Here is a 21,634-nt window from a genome sequence, read left to right as displayed (position 1 = left end):
TATTTCCATGTGGACGTTGTGTGTTTAGCAGTCCAGACAAATAAACATTTGTCTGAACTGGTTAGATAAGCCTCCAAACTGCTTTTAGCAGTTTTACTTCTGAGCCATGGCTTTTGTATTAAAGAGCACCCTGCCTCTTTCCTGGTGCATGGTGAGATGGTTCAAGCCTCCCATGACGCTGAATGAGATAAACCTCAAGAAACAAGTTGGATGACAGCAGCGCTCTCTACTGGCCGCTGTGTGAATAAAAACTGTATGAAAGGCCATGCAAAAACAAAGTTCAGTAAAAGACATTAATATATTTCTAAGATTCTAAGATAACCCTGACATTTGTCATGTTATACAGTATGATGTGTCAATATAAGCAAAGTTTTGTCTCCTATTTCTATTTCTGCTTTAGTTTTTGTCACTTCTCGTTTTAGCTGTAACCACTGTAAAAACCCTTATCGTTTACCAGGTCTCCTCTTAAAGTACACAGCAACAGCAGCGGTATTTTTACCAACACTCTCACCAGCAAACATACAAAAAGCAGCAGTGTTTTTTCTTTTAAATTCCTGGATACCAATTTGCATTGGTATCAGTGTTTATGATCATTTCAGCCGTACCTTTCAGATGCAAAGAACTTTCGCTCAGGCAAAGCAGAGCAGGGCATCCGTCACCTTCAAAACAGGGTAAATTTAAAAAATTAAAATGAATTATGAGCATTTTTTTAGGATTTCTTTCTATTTCTTTTTTTAAATGATGTTGGCTTATTTTCATGTATTCTCTCTTTCAATGTATTCTAATCCCAAAGCAATGACTGAGATATCTCTGAATTTTTTGCTTGCCCATTTCCTAATAGGTAAGATACCATTTTACTATTTTATTTATATACACTCACATTTCTAATCTTCTATTTATATTCCTGTTCAGCTTTAGAAATCTACTCTGTTTTTTTAGTTGGTGTTGGCTCTGTCTGCATTCCTGTCCAATGTCTGAAATGTAACATTACTGGAGTGGCAGGTAAAATAATAATAATAATTATGATGATGACCAAAATCTGGCATTGTATACTGCATCTGCTATCACCTAATGTAAATTAACAAGACAAGATCCAAAGGAAAATGTTTTTAATCCTATTCTCACCAACTCTGTTTTCCCTATAGGTTCTTGTGCTGTCCACTGCGGTGAAGAAGCTTCATGCATTAACGGTTAATGCCCTCCTTTTTTTCTCACTTGTTCATGATTAGATAAATCCCATGACTTTTACATATGGCAGAGTAATTGCTGTGACTTTTCCGTATGGCGTTGTAATTATCAGTGGTGTGTGATAATAGCATGTGGACCAAGCAAATATAGCAAACATAAGATAAAATCAAAAAAATCCTAGATGTTTGTGCATTCCTGAAGATGTTAAGGAGTAGTGCAATTATTATTCTTAGAACTTTACACAATATTTTATTTTGCTGACAGGCTCTACTTATGTTTTTTTCCTCATTTACCATCGTCCCCAGATATTCCATCAAACTGCACAAAAGGTAATTATACCCTATGCATTATACTTCTCTGTAGCACATACCTGGCACAGCCTGGCTTTGTAGCAGCTGACATGTAAACTATTACCTAACATTGCACATTTGCTTCCTTCCTCCTAAATATATGTCTTGTGCTTATCAGACTTTCAGGTTTCTATCAAGAGCACTGGATCCAATGTAAATGAAGGTGATGACATCACTCTAACGTGTGACTGTGACCTTCCTAATGTGACTCTGATATTTGGGTGGAAGAAGGATGGGGTGGAAATCCTAGAAAGCCAAAACAAAAGTGAGCTGCATCTCCCAAAAGTGTTGACATCCGGGGCAGGCCAGTACACCTGCTATGTGAATAGCTCGTGCGGCAGTTACGTCTCTTCACCACACAAGGTCACTGTAAACAGTAAGTAGACGTCTCCATGCTTTTAAACAGATTTTACAGCAGAAACCTTTAATGACTCATAGCATATGAATAATGAACTGCTTAAACACCTCAGTGATCCATGATAGGATGTTTCTTCATATTCTGTTTGTGTTTCTACCTCTATAATTGTCTTGTGTGTCCTCATCCAGATCAAAGTATGGTCCTCCTGGTGATCTGCGGTGTCTCAGCTTTGCTCCTGGTCACAATTATGGGGCTGGTTATGAAGTTTAAGCTGAAAAGAGACAACGGTAAGAACTCGGGTCAGGCTTGTCTGTTCTAGTGGACAAATAGGCCTTACAAAGACGGATAATGCCCAAAGCACGTCTTCTTTTCTTTCTCTCAAATATATCCTCTTACATGCAAGTGATCATGATATTGTAGATCTCCATTACTACCTAGTGTATAAAGAATGAATTTAAAGTGAGAAGACAATATATTTAAAGAGAGATGACAGGTTAGATGAAAATATAGATACAACTGTAGTTTTGTAGTTTTATATTTAATGGGCAGATGTAGAAAGTTTAGCAAAAAGTTACATTTGCAATTCTAACATCAGGACTGTACAAAAATGAACAGAATAGCCAATTTTTACATTGTGGAAACATACTCCCCCACTCTTTAAGCAGAAGTTGAGTTATGTATAGACATTTAATACAAAACTGGAACCACAAGCCAGTTAGTTTTGCTCCTGCTGCACTAGAGCCATGAAATACACCAGCACATAACCGGCATAAATTAGATATAATGCATAGTTGGTGAACTTTCGAGGTGCTGGTATGTGCAATTTCTTGCTTTTGGACAAAGATACACTTTCCTCCTAATGGTGAATGAACTTGTATTTAAATTGCACTTTTCTACACATTCAAAGCACTTTAGAATATTTTCCCATTCTCTTCATTTACACACACACACACACACACACACACACACTGATACATACAATCATCCACACTCACACCGATTGGAGTGTTTTGCCCAAAATATGCGGGCTCGAAAAGCCGGGGATCAAACCACCAACTGTACAGTTAGGGGACAACCCACTCTACCTCCTGAGCCACAGCCACAACACAACAGTGCAGACATGAGTGTGATTTTAATTGTCTCATCAAAGTCAAGTTGTGAAACATTCAATTTTGCAGATTGTTAATGTTACACATACAGATAAGAATTCTTATGTACGTTACCAAGTGTGACACACATCCTGTTTTTCTCTGCAGCTAAATACAGAGAAAGGAGGCAGAGGGAACTGGCTGAACAGGGCGGTGGCCCAGGTCCATTTACGCAGAGAAGGCTCTAACAAAAAAAAAAAGCATACAAAACGATTACTGATATTGTCTTTATAATTTCCTCCTGTTATATTTGATGTAGAAATAAAACTGAATTGTGTGTGATCAGAGGTGTGTGAGGTTACAAGCTTATGCACTGCCCATTTCATCTTAACCATTTAACCACACTCTACTGAAGAGAAGGCCTCTTCAGTAGAGTAAAAGAACCTTGAAATGTATTAATCCAGACGCAAGATAGACGTGCTAAAAACTAATCCCACTGAATGCTCTACTCAGAGGAAGGCACTACACAGCCTGGCTTTGTAGCAGCTGACATGTAATGGATATATGTGATGATAATGCTTTCCGCTGCTCTCCAAGCTAGGGATGGATGTGGGATTTGAGGGTTGACGCATGAGCACATGAATACTAAATTTCAACATGATATAATCCTTTGAGGTTTATAAGATCTATACATACTGTGAAGCCTCATGCTGCCCCGAGTGTATTTGTATTTCTGCATTAACAGCATTTTCTCCTCAGCCATATGGCAATATGTCTGAGCTTTATTTTTTCCCTCCTCATAACTAACATCCATGTGTGTGAGTGCATCAGGAAGGACTGTTTATTCAGTTTCCTCCTATAGCAGGTGGCTAAGGGATAATCCAGGTAAAGCCACTGCAAAGTGGAGATGGAGGGACGGACAGAGGAAGGGGGAGGGTGGAATTGGGGTGGCCTTCACATAGACGACTAGGGCTAATTCTGGCCTCCTAATCCTGCTCCCATCCACCCTCCCCCTCTTCCTGCTTGCTAACACCACGGTGACAGTGAGGAGCAATTGGCGCCCAGGTAGACATTACTATCACATACGTGCATAACACCTAACCCACAAAAAGTTTAGTGTGAGGAAGAGGAAAAAGACAGAGGCTTCTGGTACCTTTTTTGGATAGTTAATCTGGCTAAACTGGATAGCTAACACACCTGTGTGAGCTTCACTGGAGAATGTAGCTGTAGCCCTCCAGCCAAGGCACAGGGAGCACGGCACCATGGGAGAAGCTCAAAAGGTAAGTGACCTGATCAAGAATAACTGGATTTACAAAAGCAAATGTGAACTGTTTGATATTTGTTTGATATTGTAGGATTCCTCATGTTTCTCATTGTAATAACCACCAGGTATAAATCAAGTATAAAAGTATTGTACACTATGTAAGTGGATGCAGCGCTCAATAATGTTTGGATTATCTAAATTTCTTTGTTTGCCAAAGTGTTCGCCTATAATATAACGATGATTAGGCATCTAAATGGAAGTGATAATGCCCTTTAATTATAGTTAATCACACATACACTGCAGTATTGATCAACTTCAATCAAATATTTAAAGCCACACCGCCTCTTTTGTCAGCAGTCTATGGTTGTGCAACCTTGCTTCAGACTAATCACATTAAATGGTGCACCGTTATATGAATGGAGTGCTAATCAACGGCGCTATTTTTCTAAATGAAGTAACATTAATTCTCACAGGCTGGGGGCTGGAGATTGGTTGGTGGATGGGTGGAGCAGGGTGCGCACACATGTACTGTGTGTTCTTTCCTATCAAAGCAGAAATATGTCAGTGAGGGTTTCAGCAGTATTCTGGTGTATAGCGTCTTCGAAAACTTTGTCTTTTTATTTACCTTCTTGTATTATTTTCGATGTTCCTGAGCTTATCAATCTAGTATTGTACCAGTTGGGAAAAGGAAAGAATATTTTGTACTTTTTCTCATTATAATGTCCTAGTTCTCAAAGAACAAAATGTCACAGATAGCTCAGCCCACTGTGTGATTTCTTTCTGGTCAGTAATATTTTTATTTATCACTGTATTGCTCACAGTCTTTGGAATTATAAATTGAAACATAATATAGTTTCTATGTAAAACTGAAATTTCAGATGTCAAATGTCAGGTCAGGACTTTTTGACTAGCACACATAAGTATATTCTTCAAGTACTTAATGATTCTGTGAATGCTGCAGTCAGTTTATGACCTGGATGATATGGTCTTTTTCCTATTCCTCTACTGAACTCTCTACTTGTATGCAGGGCTTACTCTCTGTTATCGAGAAACTGAAGGGATCCACAGAACAGGAGGTCAGGATAGTGCTTCTGGGGTTGGACAATGCTGGTAAGACCACCCTTCTGAAAAGCCTCGCCTCTGAGGATGTGAACACCATCACGCCAACACAGGTGAGGGATGCTTTATTTTAAAACTCACACATCCACACATCACGACCTTGAGGAAAGTTACATACCATATGGCATAACCAAAAAAAAAAAAAAAAAAGCCATTCATTTAAATTATTTCATTGTACCATGAACATCTGAGCCTCTTTGTAATTCCTAATGCCTGATGCTCATTATTGTGTGTATTTCAGATAAACAGGATGCATCTGCTAGAAGTATTCCTTCACTCTCTAAAGTCCAGTGTAATTTGTCTGCCTTTTTTTTTTACAATGATTGATTCTATCGTTTAACTCAAATGTTTCAAAAGGCCTGTGTAGTTACATGGCACTGTAACCCACCCCCATTATACAAGGCAGTGGGATTGAACCTAATCTTGTGAGACCAGCTGGACCAGTACTTGCTGAAACAAATGAGATTCCACTGACCTTTGCTTTTCTGTAAAATGAAATGCTTGGTCTTACACTACACACTTTAACCATTAATCAATAAAGTAATGATCTAGAGATGACAAATAATCCTATTATACATTATGGTAAACAACTTTTTATAAGGAGATAAACCATGGCTTTATGTGACCTTCCTGATTTGCATGCTCTCAACAATTTTTTATCAGCCTCTTCCAATGTGATTATCTAACCTCTAATATCATTATCTAAGACCATGTTATTCTCACAAGACAAAACATAGAGCAGATGTGCTGCCGGGTCCAGGACACGTACGACAGTTCATCAGGCGCCACATAGAGAGGATGCAGTCCAGTATCATATGACAGTAGCTACCACGGCGCTAAATCAGACATGACACATAAACACCTAAACTACACTTGATCCTTCCAGCCTTATCCTCAGATTTGCTCCTCAGTTGGCCGTCAGGATAACGTTGTTATGCAACTGAAACAGAAAAGAGCTGTGTTATGAAAAAAGACTGGATTAACACAGTGGCCATTTCCTTATAAACACCTACAGCATGTCGCACTCCTGCTGACATGTAATGAGAATACTGAGAGTAATTCATTTAATACACACACCTGTGTTGTAGTACACTGCTGCTTAATGAATTGCTTCATAACCATTTGTGAAGCTTTCCAGGTGCTGCGCACTGGATCGATGTTAAACTGAAGGCAGTGGTGCGCAGCGTAGTGACTCCAGCTTTCTGTTACACTTCAGGGCTTCAACATAAAGAGCGTTGCCTCTCATGGCATGAAACTCAATGTCTGGGACATTGGAGGACAAAGGAAGATCAGGCCTTTCTGGAAAAAGTACCTAGAAAACACAGACCTGTTGGTGAGTCAACTTAAGTCAAGTCAGACTGAATAGTCCCCTCAGAGACAATTGGTTTGTTCTTTATTTGAATCTCCATTAGCATGTTTAAAGTTGTTGCTAGTCACTAAATGCAATAAAATACATAAATTGCCATATTATTTCCAACGCAGTTACAGATACATAATGTTGTCTCGTTACTAATACTAAAATGTTATGCAACCTTTTTGAAAAGGATGTGATAATGGTGTCTTAGTAGATAACTGACTTGAGCAGGAGTATTATATCAAAAGAAATTGTTTCAGGTTTACACATGCACAAATAGAAAAGAAACATCTCTGTGCGTCACCTTTGTGTGTTTGCTCTTTCAGATTTATGTTATTGACAGTGCAGACAAGAAGCGGTTTGAGGAGACGGGCCTGGTGAGCTTGATGCATAGTTTTCATTTATGCATGTAACAGTAGTAAAACTACTTTAACTACTTTAAAGTAAATTTTCAGTATGTTTTAAAAAACATAACAAAAGAATTTTATATCTGATTTAATATCTAACGTGCGTGTTTGTGCAGGAGCTGTCGGAGCTGATCGATGAGGAGAATCTAAAGGGGGTTCCGGTCCTCATCTTTGCCAATAAACAGGATCTGGCCACAGCATCACCAGCCAGTGAGATTGCTGTGGGACTCAACTTACATACATACCGGGACCGTGAGTGGCAGATTCAGGCCTGCTCAGCTGTGTCTGGAGAGGGAGTTCAGGTCAGCACTCATTTATTGATTTCTCCTTCAGATAGAACCTAATTAACCATATAAAAGTGCTCCCTGCCTTCCTGCTGTACAATTTTGTACTGTAAATCAGCCTGAACCCGACTATGCACCTGATTCAGGAAGTTTTATTTTGCTTTCCCCAACAGGATGGCATGAATTGGATTTGCAACAACATCGTGAATAAGAAGAAGTGAAGCAACATCCCAAACAACACAGACTAGAGTCAGACTGAGAGCCATAAGGAATAATTAAAGGCATATTTCACTTTCACGTTTTAATATCATCACACTTCACTTATGACAGATCCTGCTCCCATCACAGATTTGAATAATAATTTTTTATTTACAGTTTGTGTCATTTTTATAGAAATTGCACAGATGTAGCTTTTTTTCTTTTGCTACAGCAAATGTATTAGGCACTTACTCATCATTGTTCTGTCCTTCAAATGTATGTTTTTGTTCCTTTTATCCCAAGGATCCTTGTCTGGTGAAGCTGTGTGCTTTCTTCAGTGTTTAGCCATGTAAATCTATCGGGGGTTTGTCAGGTACATAGACACCAGTTTAGCGTGAGTGTAAAATATGTGTTTTGAGATTTTGACAGTAAAATAATTAGTCTCTTCTCCTATTTTGCTTTCTCATACTCACATTCTCCAGACACTCATACATACAAGCACAAGCAATAATGGTTCAATAATTGCTTTAAAAACTGTCAGTGCAACATAGTAAACACACGTCTGTAAATGCCAAAGCTTTCATGAGTGACAAGAGGAACAACAACAAACTGATCCGCTCTTCCTCATCTGTCACCTCGCTTTGTTTCTGCATCACAATCACAAGCATTTATACTGTAGAGTGAGACAGAGTCTAATTGAAAAGTAAAAGTGAGAGGGAAGAGGGGTTACAATTATGCACTCACGAGGCAGAGCAAGATATCAAATCTTTCAGAGCAGAACAAACAGTGCAGGGAATTACACGCAGAGAGGCTGACTAATTTTCAGCAGGAACACTTTTTCTCAAAATGTTTGTTTTATATGTTAATTCTGGGACTATTATGTTGCATGCAGTCTGTCTCGCAGCAATAAGTCTGTTGGAGCTTGTCAGGATGCCTCCTCCCAGCAGAGGTACAGATACTCTACTTTGTGTGAGTAACTTTGAGGTAAAATCTTGGCTCGCTCTGTCTGTTGAGATCCACAGAGAAAGCTTTTTGAGATCATTGATTATTATCCATGTAATAATCACATCTGGTTCATTTTTCCCGGGTTTAAGGAACGCCGCAAGGCTGGAGGCCCACACACAGCCCACACACAGTGTCCTGTGGTCTTTCTTCACGTATTTGTCCTTTAGACTGACCTTGGTGTAGGCCATGTCCTTCATTCAGCCATTTTGGCTCGACTCAGCTGCAGTTGGATTTAATGGATCTTTTGTACCTATTCTCTGGAGCTGTAATTACCCATCTGAAACCACTCTAAAATCGCATCAGCTGGCAGGTTTTGTTCTGTGTCTTCCTCTATACAAAATTACGTTAATAATCTTTTTTTTTCTTTTCTTTTGTCTGGTATTTATGAGTGATTCTGGGGTAAACAGCTTTTCTGGCTTATTGGCTAAAAGTGTTAACAAAATGAATGAATATTAACGTATTTGAGTCATCTCCATGGCAACTAAAATTTGGAGCAAGTCCTAAAACATTTTTTAGACAACTACTCCTGTAGAGAGAGCGCAGCAGGGGGTGTGGGGCCAATTACAACTTGTACTAAAGGATCTTTGTGCCTGTTTGACAGAGACCAGATGGCACCGGAGCTGCGCTGGTGGGGAGATGAGTTTGCATTCTGCAATGTTTTATTCAGAGCCCCTTTAAGCACCAACAGGTGGCAGTGTTGGAGAGCCTGATTAATCAGGGCTGATGAGGAGGCTCTGCTTTTGTTTTTCTTTGTTTTGTTTTTTCAAATAAGTGACCCTACACACTCTAATTTGCTGTTTCAAAGCTCACGTGATTGTGAAGACACTGTTTTTCCAGCAAAGTTTCAAAATTACAGACTTAAAATATCTAAAGGCCGTGGAGTACGAAGTGAAGCTTTAGTTCTGTTGCCCATTTCAGGCTCACTGCACTTCATCTTCCGTTAGTAGTTAATATGCGTTCTTAAGATGATACGATGTCACTTCCATGCAAGTGGCTCCTGACAGCTGTTGCCATGGCAACCGTCGCTGTTATTCGTGGTCCACCAGCTGCCTCTCTTCTTCGGTCCAGCCCTCCCTCTCGTGTCGTCCGTTTCTTTCATTTTTCCAAGCTCTGCTCATCAAAAGAAACCCTCACTACTGCACAGAAAGAGACTGGAACACCACAGGTAAGAACAAAAGGCATGTCTATGTTTGTATGACTAAGAGAAAACTAATTAACCTACTGCTTCTAAATATAAAGTGTAGACTGATGTTTGTTGATGATTTGGGCAAAACATATGTTAAAAACATACTGAAATTTATTCTTTAATGCTATTGCTTTTTATTACTTTCAATAAAAATGGGCAGATTTATCATTAGACATGATTGTCTTATTTTGTATCTTAATAATGACACTGCATCTTATTACTGAGTGTAAGGAATCTGTGCATGTGGTAAACCAAATTAAATGGTGTCTTTCTCCTTACGGCAGCAACAAAGCATCCCCAGGCCAAAAACGGACACACATCCTCCCATAATGCCTGAAGTCAACCAAATGAAGCCACAGTTGCCTGCAGTGACTACTCAGCCCAGTTTAACTGCTACCCCAACGACCTTCAGTCTCCTGACCACCACCACACTGCTCCCATGGGAGGAGTTGCAAGTGCACACCATCCTTATTGTCATTATTTTTTGTGTGGTTTGCTTCCTTCTCCTGCTGGCCTTCTTCTATACCTTCTGTTTCCATTGCTCCATTGGTCCAACGCCTAAAGACTCACACAAAGACAACAGGTGCAGTGTAGATCGTGAGGACGCCACCTATAAGTGCAGTTCCTCCGATAACCAGTCAGTGGGAAATGTTATCTAACTGGGACACTGGACCGACATAATATTTGACTGCTCATCAGTGTATTTATGGTAGGATTACACTGTTCTTGCTTTAGTAGCAGACATGTACGTGTGTTGCAGTACCTAAAAGACTGGAATTACATCGTCTTTCAAATCAAAGTATGAGATTGTAGAAACTGGATTAACTCCACATTAATTTGATTTGTGCCTGTAACAGGAGCACTATACAACACATAATACAACGCAATATTCTAAAGTTTACCAATGATGCATTTGAAGCTAAATTAAAAAAGGCTTTCTACTTTCACTGGAGTTTAGGTAAGATGCAGGTGCACATGCATGCATGTGATGTGAGCGCATAGATACAATAAAAACAAATCCATACAGCCATATATATTGATAAATGTGTTCAGTAAAAAGTGTGAAACAAAATGCAAATGTTAATGTCAGTCAGAATACCAATGGCTTTGAGTGACAAGACAAACAATAACAAGCCAAGGCAGATGCGGCTTAGCAGTCATTTCTCTTTATTTTCACTGAGCTGACAAGCATTTACATTGTGTAGTGGCTGCATATTCGACAGGGCTGATATAGATCTCAAAATCAAACATGCAAGATGAAGGAGACAGGAGAATGAGGGAAGGAGATCCAGTTTTATTTCTTTTCTCACAGGACAAGACAAGATGTCATCTCTATAGGTTCAAGAGAACAAAGGAAATTACTGAGCTAGTGTCCAGCTGGATCACATGGAACTGAAACACTTTATGAGACTAAAATACTTCATGTTAAACGATGAGTATATAGCCAACTTTTCAATGATGACTTTTTCTTTTAGATGACTACTGTGAGGCAGTAACTTAGAAAGTGTGTATTAGTATACAGCACCCTGACCCTGAGCCCTAATCCTGTGCTTTGAATGATAAAAGTGTGAAACTGATACTGATGGCTGGTGACTGATTTCTGGATTGTCAGCTATATAAGCACTCATGAGTTTGCTGTGCAATATAAAACAACACAAAGCCAGTAGAGATTTCAAGCATTACAGTCTAGTTCATGTACAAACCCAATGTCATCAGTCATGGCATGACCAAGAAATAACATGAATATAAGAGCAATACTGTTTTCCTATGTGCCTTTTTGCCTAACACACAATGCTTTTAGTTGGTAATGGAAAGAGCGATTTAGAAACCAGTTAGTGCCTTTATGGTATGAACTAGCATCTGTTAAAAAGAACATTACAATGTTGTGGTTCATGACACAGAGCACATGGTGCTCTTGGAGCAGCGGGAGTCACAAGAGCTGTCACGGGACTCCATGACAGAGTCTCTGCCATCCGACTCAGGTGAATCCAGTTCTAGGTGAGAGTCCTGGAGGCCGTCCTGCAAAGCATCCTTATAGTGGGACTGGGGATGGGACACTTCATTTTATCACTTGATAACAGAACAGCAAGTGCAAAACAAAGCTAATAGCTAATATAACCTAGGAAGCAAATCATGAACAAGACACTGTGGTTAAACCAGAGCTATTAAAAGTTCTGCAAGCTAGAAATCCTGGCACCAGATGTTCCCCTCTCACCTTATGAATGGACATCTCCTCCACCCGACATTCCTCCATTGACTCCTCTAGAGAATGGCCTGAAATCTCCATCTTGATACGGTGAGAGTGAATCGACTTGACATCATCCTCGTCCTCTCCTGCCACCAGAGGGAAAACCTGGGGCCAAAGACAGGAGACGCAAGGAATTAGAAATGATGATGAGAGCAGTGAAGCAAATGAGAGTGTGCACCATTCAAGAATATCTAATCTGAATTTTTACCAGCCCCTCCTCATCCCCTGTGGCCTCAGGCCCTGAGATGGTGGCCTTGCTGATTGCCTTACTGATGGTCTGGGTCTCAAACTGTGGACACGCTGCCTGAGCATTCCCATCTTTGTCCCTCTTTCCTTTTAGCCAGTAGGTCTCAATTTCAACATTTCCCTAAAAATAAATGAAGAAACGAAGAAAGCAAAAGAGAGATTCTGATTTGGACATAAAGATGCCTGACATACACGAGAAATTTCAAAGACTAGTGCTCATAGGCACAATTTCCGTTATCGAGGGGTGGCAGATTTTAAAAACTTAAATTTCCCTAATGAAAAATGAGTCGCGTTTGCTTTCTTGAGATTGGCCGCTGTAATCAGCTGCCTTAGAAACCTCTGGGAATCATCTTACTGGCATTATCACTAAATTTACAGCCTCAAAGTCAGACGCACTGATAAAATAGACTGGCAAATCAACAAGCAAGTTGCAATTACCGATTCTGAATGCTAAGTGTGATGATTCCCCAGAGCCAAAACATTGTGAGTTTATTTTATATATTTTCCTAGATTCAGAAATGTTTTTTAATGTCTGCTTTCTGATACACAAATCCTCCATTAACACATATTACAGCCTGAGTATTGAGTCCTAGGTAAGTTATACACTGTGTGGAGATAACGTGCATTTACTTTTGGCTGGAGATATGCACTTTATGCCTTTAAGCACCATTTTTGCACATATGTGTGGGCTTTCCTGCATATATTTTAATTGCCCTCCTGGGGAATAATAAAGCTATTTGAATTCAATTAAACTGTGTTTTACTCATATGATCTAAAACAAATTATAATTACATACAAGTTGTCATACTTATTGTAGTTCATGAGTTTTGACCCCTGACCTTGATAGTAATAATGCCCCGCCTTTCAAAAATGAAGTGACTTCCTTTCAGGTGTTCGTAGGTGGCACTGCTGAGCTGAATGTGCATCTCCTGGTTGAGACAGAGCAAAGATATCACAACACAAAAGCCGAGGTATCACTTGTTTTATGAATATACTGACTTGACTTCTCTATACTAAACATAAGCTTTGTTTTTGTAGTATTATTTCTTATTTATTGCTTTGCAGCTCTGTCATTGTTCTTCCACTCATGATTTTTGCCACCTTTCCATTGCTCTCCATGGCAGACGCTGTGTGGACCGTGTCACCATGCAGCCCGTAACGTGGCATCTTATGGCCTACTACGCCCGCCACCACCATCCCAGAGTGGATCCCTGCAACCAGAACACCATCTATGCTAACTCAGTCCGATACTGATATAAACACACTAACTGGTCCACACACACACACACACACACACACACTACCCACCCACACGAATCTGAATGTTGTTGCCATTAGATGGGTCTTTCAGGTGATCTATAGAGCGCACCATGTCTAGGGCCATGTCACAGATGTTGTGAGCATGGTACTTAGTCTTTTCTGGAGCCCCAGCAACCACCATGTAGGCATCTCCTATAGTCTCAACCTGGAAAGAAGAGAAACAGCAGGAACTTTTACGGCAACACTTATGTGTAGAATGCATTATACTTTAGAAATGCATAAACACAAACCTTGAAGACACGATGCTTCTCGCTGAGTGTGTCAAACAGCGTGTACATCGTGTTGAGCATGGAGACCACCTGCATTGGAGTTATGTGACTACAAATGCGAGTAAATCCCACTACATCACTGAAGAGAATGGTCACATCTGGGAACACCTGGGAGAAAAGAGATAAGAAAGATGATGAGCAGGAAGGCTGATAATACTGCGCACACACACACACACAAAGATGTGAGGAGTCAGGCAGTCATGTATTTCTGAGTCAGATTTCACTATGGTAAAATGTGTGTTTTGTTGATCACTGTTCAGTAAGTACCTAATGACAAGATTAATAATGTTTTTCTTATGTTATCTTATCTTATCTTATCTCATCTTATCTCATCTTATCTTATCTTATCTTATCTCATCTTATCTCATCTTATCTTATCTTATCTTATCTTATCTCATCTTATCTCATCTTATCTCATCTTATCTTATCTTATCTTATCTCATCAGCAGCAAATGTTTAAAGACTAAAACTGTTGCTCTGTTGTTTTAGGCATTTAATAGACAAACAACAGCATGTACTGTATATAACATGTTTACAATTCTGACCTCACAAGTGTTTACAGCAGGCTCTCCTTTGCGCAGCCGTTTGGCCACTGGTTTGGGAATCATTCTATAGAGAAGGTCATCGGTTTTTTTCATCTCATAGTCCAGCATCTTCATGCTCTCCTCCAGCTTGCTGGACTTCTTTTGCTCCTGTGGGAATTAGGCAGAAAAACACTGTTTTCATGTGTTTCTTTCATCTCAGATCTGCAGGTGGTAGGTGATCTGGGGCCACTAGACTGAAAGAAGGGCTTCACAGTAGCTTTGCATAATGCAAAGTGACAAGTGAGCCGATGGCACATATAAAATGCAGCTGCACTTTGGCTCGGGGAACCTGTATGAGAGCTCGCTTTAGCTCCTCTGACTGCTGAGTCCCCGCCAGCACCAGATCTCTGCTGGAGTCATGCATGCTTAGATCATTGATGTACAGGCCGGTCTTAAACATGGCACTCAGACTCTCCATCCTGTACACACATACACACACATACAGAGAGAGAGAGAGAGAGATAGAAATTTAAATTAATTATATTAACAATGTTAATAACATGATCTGAAAAATATTCCATTTGGAAATAACAACTGAAATAGGTAAACAAACTGCAGTGGGCAAACAAATTATATTATTTATAGTTTTCTAAGGTATAAATAATGTAAGCAGCATAATATGGCATACAACATTAGAGCAGTTTTATCAATAGAGGCATAAGGTCATTTGCTTACAAAACAAAACATTGGAGAAGAGGGGAAGATGTTTTGCTAATGTACTCTGTGGAAAACACTCTCAGTTGCAAATGGGTTCCCATTAGGCTCACAAGAGCTGCACTGTCTGATTACAAGGTAATTAGCAGCTCATTTCATGCATAGTAAGTGTTGTTAGAATGGGTCCCTGATTTGATTCGCTGCCCAGGCTTTTATTTCTAGCCTCGTAATTCAGTTTAGTTCTTGCAGTGTTTTACTTTTCAGCGGTGGCATTTAATAAAAATCTGTGTCTATAGGGTTGTGTGTGTTTGTGCATGCCTGTTTGTGTGTGTGTGTGTGTGTGTGTTTGGGCCTAACACAGGGGTTCCCAGGAAGATGATGGACTCCCACTCTGGCATGTATCTCATTTGTCCTTTTAGTTTCAGGCAGCGGCTCCCATCGCCCCAGCTCTCCATTGCATTAGCGCTGTTACCATCTAAAAGAGGAAGCACATTCAAATGCGAGCAAGAAAAACTTTTAGAGATGTGAGTGAGGTTCAATTTCATCAGTAGATACTTACAAATCTGTGTTAACAATATCATCCTAATGGATTTGGGCAGTTTTACACTTTTATGGAATAGTTACAATAACCTGGCTCTGTCTAATGGTAATGATAATGCTGGCTTGAGGCAGGTTTTGGACTGTATTTTATGGACTTCCTCAAGCATCTGCTGGTTGTCTGGCAGATACACAGTGAAAACCAGACCTTAAAAAGTTATTGCTCTCAGTCAATACCAAATCCTGCACATAATCCCCTCCTGAGATACTAAAACGTCTCTTTTTCACTGCAGCTTTGGATAATTTAAACAAATGAAAAATATGTTAATTAGTAAGCCTTAGAGGTGCTGGTAGGCAGATTTATGGTATCTTTATAGAGCCGCGATAGCTGTTTTCCATCTTATTGCTGTTGTATTTTAATTGGTTTATTGCTTTAGTAATTTTTATTATGTCAATGAGCCAGTCTGTGCTCGTGTTTTGCTGTGTGTGTTTTTAGATAACAGAAAGGTATGACCTTTATAATCATCCCCAATGATGGACTGGAAAGCCATGAGCTCCACATCTACGTCAGCAGAGCGATTAGCATTTTCATAGTCAGAATCTGTGGGGGAAAAAAAATTGTAAATTAGTGGAACAATAAAAACACTCTACTCTTGCCAAACAGTTCCACTAAATACACTCATTTTAAGTTGAACTAATACATCAAACAGTTATATTTCTGTAGATGCAACACCTTCTAACTTTGAAGCTTTAATCAACAGCTGTGTTTTCAAAGTCGATTGATGATGTGACAACTAAAGTACAGACATCCTGCACATTACTGCACATTTGCTCATTTTTTAAATGATTTCTACACTAGTCCAGCAAGTGAAACCCAACCATAGTCCACGTGTTACTAAATTGCAACCAGTTGACACCATTTTAAGAAGCTTGGCAGGGGTAGCACACTCTCCAAAGTTTTATAAATGGCTAAGGTGAATAGTACTGCAATGAAGTGCTTCCATTCTACTGCATCAAATTTAGCAGCGATACAATTCAGAACTTTTACAACACGTTCAATAGCATCAGTGTCAACTGACTCATTTTAAGTGTGTTTTTCACTCAGTAATTTCGAGTTTTGAATAGGCAGAAGGAAATGTTTTTGCTGCAGTTTTTCAACTACCACTCTGACCTGGTGTTGGACATTTTTTTTCTAATTCAGATCTCTCCGAAATGTCCCAAGGTGATTCATTTTGTCTTCGAATTGAATTTGGATATGTTTCTTCATGCGGAAGTTCAAAAAACAATCCTAGGGCTTAACCAGTTAATGAACCTTAAATTGAGTGTCTGTTATGTCTGTAGTGGAATGGATCTGACCACAAATCACTCGAGTCCTTGCCCAGAGGACACACACCCCTGCGAGTGTTTACATGGCTCCCACTCTTACTCTGGACTCGGTTGTGAAGGTTCCTCTCTCTCTTGACAGGCTCCTTGGACATGATCTCAAACAGGTTGTTGGGGTGGGAGATGATCTGTGTACAGATTACTAAATCAGCACTCATTAGCCAACTGTGTATAGCTGACATTTAAAGATACATATTGTTTCACTGCAGAATAGGCAGTAAGTGTGATACAATTTCAATTTATGTACACATTTGTCTTAATACATGATCAGATGTTTTAACTAATAACACACAAGTCATTGTATTGTTATTGCCCATACCGAATGCATCTCATAAACATTCATAGTGTAGGCTGAAACAATATCTGACCCTCTCAGCTAATGACATCAACAAAAGCTCACTGCAGTCACGAGTTAGCAACCCACAAGTCCAATCATTTAAACACATCTGGGGGTGTTAGTCACAGCTATTTTGACTCAAAGAAACATTTCTATAGTTTGCTATTCACAAGAAGCGTCTGCTGATGTGAACCTTGCCTTGCAAAAAACATATATACATTAACTGCTGCTTCATACAAAGCTGGAAAGGTTTATTCAGACTCCATCTCGAAGAGTTACAGATTCAATCCACAGATACAAATGTGTCTATAAATGGAGGTGATTTAGTACTCTGGCTGCTCTCCCTGGAAGTGGGTGCCCAGTTACGATGACTCCAAAAGCCAAGTGCAGAATGTACAGTGAGATGAAAAAGAAACCCAGAGTAATTGCTAAAGGCTTAAAGGAATCATCTGAGCTGGTTAAAATCCCTTTCATGAGTCTACATTACGCAAATCATGAGATGCATGGGCACATGGAGCATGATGTCCACGGAGGATAACGTTCCGAAAAAATAACTGTGTGCAGGAAGTTTTCCAAATATCACCCTAAGACTCCACAACACTACTAGGACAATGTTTTGTGGACTGGTGAACTAAGGTTGAATTATTTAAAAACATGCAGCATTGAGTGTCATAAAAGGGCCACTGCATAGCAACTTGAAAACATCATCCCAACAGTGAAGTGCTTGTGAAGGGAGCATCGTTTCTGAGGCTGTTTTGTTGCCTCGAGGTCTGGACAGCTGCCATCAGTGAGGGGAAAAGGAATTCCCAAGTTCATCATGACACTTATTTGATGCTATTGCTGCCAAAGGATGTTCAACCAGTCACTAAATCCAAGAGATGATATTTTTCCACCAGCACTGAGAATATTTATTGGGTGTATTCATTACAGAAACACAAAACATTACAATTGTCTGTTACTAGCTGAAGCACACTGTGTTTATCTTTAAATTTGGCTTAGATAAACATCAGATCACATGTTGTGAACAAATAACGCAGAAACAAAGGAAATCCCAGAGAGTTCACAGACTGTTCTGGCCACTGTATAAGTAGCCTCTAAAGTGATGTCTTACCATGTTCCAGGTGAACTCCACCAGGGGGCGAGCCAGCAAGAAAGCATCATTAATCTTCTTTCCATCCAGATCAGGGAAGACTGTAGCCAGACCTGAACCAACATTATGCACCACCATGTCCTAAGAAATCAAACAATTAGTGACCTTTCAATTAATTAAATGTCTCTGGGATGTAAGGAGGGTAACTTAATAGGATTACCTGTCTGAAGACAATGTTAAAGGGGAAGACCTCAAAAAAGAAGTCTGAGGTAATGGGCAGGATCTCCTGCTCCTCCTCGTCCTCTTTCATAATGTATCGATAGGCTGAGTTGTCGAAGTTCAGTCTGTATGGACACAGTTCAGAGTTCAAAACTGACTAAACTATGATAGACAGTGTTTAAAGATTATAACTTAAAGGTGCCATGTGTAAAATATGAAAGATTTAGCGGCATCTAGCGGTGAGACTGCGGAATTCAACGTTTTTTACAGCCCTTCACACACCACCCCTGGTCAAGGGACGGTATGGTGGATGTCACCTTTGAAAACATGCACCTTTAAAACAAACCATAATTCCTGGTCTAGAGCTACTGCAGAAACATGGCAGTGCAACATGGCTGCCTCTGTGAAAAGAGACCCGCTCCTGTAAGAACCTGTAAGTAAAAATACCAATGCAGAACTGTAATAATACTATTACAGTAACTATTAAAGTAAAGTATTAAAGGTTTCGTGCAATTTTGGGTTCTTTGCTTTGTGCAAAGTAATGTCCCCTTAACTGTAATATTAGTATATTTATTCCTTCATTAGATTGGTAGACTAGTACATAAATAAATAAGTATTTTGTGTTTGTGGTTTGCTAATATGCTTATACTTTTACTTTAATACACATGTAGATAGTTTAGATCTGTGGGTCCCAACTTAGAGGGTGGGACGCCTCCAGTCAGATACAGCATACTTTAACTCTAAAGGATCATGAGATGATTGTAATGGGATAGTAAATAATAAATGGTTGGTCTAATATTTGCTGTTGCTCTATGTGTGTGTATGTGTGTGTGTTTGTGTTTGTGTTTGTGTGTATGTACCTCATGGTGACATGGGAGTAGTCTCCGACCATCTGCTCTGACAGCACCTCCACATGTATATCAGTGTCATAGAACTGTTTCCCCATCTGCCTTAGCTGACCCATGGCGTAGTGCAGGTAGCCTTTACGTTTACTCCTGCAGGTCACAGAGGAAGAAAAGTCAATATCTTTCTAAAGAGATTAATGGCACACTTTACAATTGTTTTTCTCTGTTCTCCTGTTTTTATGTCTGGTGCCTGATAGCGTATCAATCTCCCCATCTCCCACCCTCCTCCTCCTCGTCTCAGACCTGTAATGAAGGGTGACTCCAGTGGCAGACTCCTCCTGGCAAAAGAAAGTTGGCGGCTGCACTTTGGGGTAGCTGAAGCGCAGGTATTCATGGAGGTTGTCAAGGCCATTGACAAAGTCACGTACATGACGGCCCAACACCTGAAAGCAGGGACAAAGAGTGACAGGTAATGTCTAAGATAAGCTGTACCATTTTGATAGTATTTATAAAGGGACATTTCACTGATTTCAAACAAAAATGTCAGGTTATTCCTAAAACTACTCTGTTATATAGTGTCTACTGTGGCTCTGGTGGAAAACTTGATTTGCACCTGAGGGTAAGTCATTTTAAAAACTTTAGAACTGAGCATGTTTACAGCAAGTGGCTACCAAAAAAGTTCCTACTTTATGCTACTATGACTATGAGTCTTGTTTTATAATCCATCTTTTGTGAGTCTTGCAGCTTCATGAAAGAATACTACTGTAAAACACTGTAGTAGCTGTAGTGTCTTTACGATATTTTAAAACTTGCTGAAGTTACCAGATTTTGAATGGAAATGCCATAAAAAAAAGCCCACAATAAGATATGCTGGATACCAGGAAAAACAAATGCCTAAAACTTAAAAACCTATCTTTATAGTATTCACAATGTAAGTGCTAAGGACACATATTTGTATAACTAATAATTTTCTTGATTCTTTACTAAAATACAACACACTTCTGATAGTCTTTGAGTCTGAGATCTTTTCTCACCTTAAGGATCCTGTCATAGCCGTACTTCCCAACAAATCCAAGGAAGTAGACACCCCAGGAGTTCATCAGCTCATTGTAGGGGGTGCCGGTCACTCCACTGGCTGCCTTTGCAATACGGGGTATCACACTCTCACTGTAAACCTGCAGACATTATCACTTTAATTTATTGACATCAGGACTATCAAGTGCCAGACATAGTCAGTCAGAGTAACAGTTAACATTGCATATAAGTCGAACTGGACACAGCATAAATGTCACAGGTATTATTATTCCATCCATATAAACAGTTTCGTGTCATATTATCCATGTCAGGAGCACAGACAGTGTACCTGGTGGGTGACAAAGGAGTGTAACCTGACATCTGCTCTCTCTCTGACTAGTTTCCACACATCATCCCCATACGACTCCTTGATGAAGTCATGAAGACTCTCACAGAGCAGCCCGTACATTATGTCTCCCTGGATTGAAGCTCAAACTGAGCACCGTCAAGACAGCTCCCCAGCTGATTGACTCCCAACAGTCCTCCCAAAGGCACCTGCAAGTGAATGAGAAAAGTTCAGAATGATTACTTTTTCAGTGCTAGCAGCTGAATTTTAATGCATCAAGCTTTCAGCATGAAGCTATAAAAAGCCATATAGTGTATATTGCTGCTCTTTCTTTCTCCTGCACTTAACCTTACCTGGCAGGTTTTGAACTTTCTTAGACTAGCCAGCCAAGTAAAATTTCATCTGAAGGCCGACAGGTCTAATGGTTTTAAAGGTGCCCTAAATAAACAAGCCCTTGAGTTTTGAATGAGCCTCTGTTGTTCTTGTGTCAGCGCCTGATGGCTACGCATCTCTCTCTATGTGACATAAACACGCTGCAGAAACCACCTCTCAAACACAGATGACGCCGATCACAAGATGTCTGTTTTCATTACCTCGTTTTTATCAAGTAAATAAATCATTATTAAGAGACATTTGTCACATGAACTCTATTTGTAAATAACTGATATAAGTAGTAGGTTTGAATAAACTGGCTCTGTGTGATATGGAGCCATACCAAAACTTGAAATGTTCTACGTTAAA

The 21,634-nt window shown here is 39.7% G+C and overlaps 3 protein-coding genes across 3 annotated transcripts; 2 read left to right on the top strand and 1 right to left on the bottom strand.

The window, feature by feature from the left end:
* The first annotated feature begins 611 nt into the window (after positions 1–611).
* Positions 612–3,813, top strand: LOC113143977 (uncharacterized). Its single transcript, XM_026329600.1, has 8 exons — positions 612–671; positions 794–841; positions 940–1,002; positions 1,146–1,190; positions 1,494–1,517; positions 1,657–1,914; positions 2,085–2,183; positions 3,153–3,813. The coding sequence occupies exons 2-8, from the start codon at positions 796–798 to the stop codon at positions 3,230–3,232; spliced, it is 615 nt and encodes a 204-aa protein (XP_026185385.1). The 5' UTR covers positions 612–671; positions 794–795; the 3' UTR covers positions 3,233–3,813.
* Positions 3,814–5,085: 1,272 nt separating this feature from the next.
* Positions 5,086–7,717, top strand: arl3l1 (ADP ribosylation factor like GTPase 3, like 1). Its single transcript, XM_026329601.1, has 5 exons — positions 5,086–5,420; positions 6,584–6,700; positions 7,048–7,098; positions 7,245–7,430; positions 7,586–7,717. Exons 1-5 carry the CDS (start codon positions 5,217–5,219, stop codon positions 7,631–7,633), a joined length of 606 nt encoding a protein of 201 aa, XP_026185386.1. The 5' UTR covers positions 5,086–5,216; the 3' UTR covers positions 7,634–7,717.
* A 3,974-nt stretch (positions 7,718–11,691) lies between these two features.
* On the bottom strand, positions 11,692–21,016 carry LOC113144775 (soluble guanylate cyclase 88E-like). Its single transcript, XM_026330999.1, has 18 exons — positions 20,897–21,016; positions 20,568–20,708; positions 19,837–19,976; positions 19,549–19,683; positions 18,690–18,813; positions 18,491–18,610; positions 17,086–17,170; positions 16,174–16,260; positions 15,480–15,597; positions 14,758–14,887; positions 14,430–14,576; positions 13,846–13,992; positions 13,604–13,760; positions 13,397–13,506; positions 13,135–13,224; positions 12,258–12,416; positions 12,017–12,154; positions 11,692–11,844 (listed from the first exon to the last, which is right to left on the bottom strand). The coding sequence occupies exons 1-18, from the start codon at positions 21,014–21,016 to the stop codon at positions 11,692–11,694; spliced, it is 2,301 nt and encodes a 766-aa protein (XP_026186784.1).
* Between the last annotated feature and the right edge of the window lie 618 nt (positions 21,017–21,634).

The sequence above is a fragment of the Mastacembelus armatus genome, chromosome 10 (genome assembly GCF_900324485.2).
Source record: "Mastacembelus armatus chromosome 10, fMasArm1.2, whole genome shotgun sequence".
NCBI classification, from domain to species: domain Eukaryota; kingdom Metazoa; phylum Chordata; class Actinopteri; order Synbranchiformes; family Mastacembelidae; genus Mastacembelus; species Mastacembelus armatus.
The sequence above is the reverse complement of the archived record's forward strand: the minus strand, read 5'-3'. Positions and strand labels throughout refer to the sequence as shown.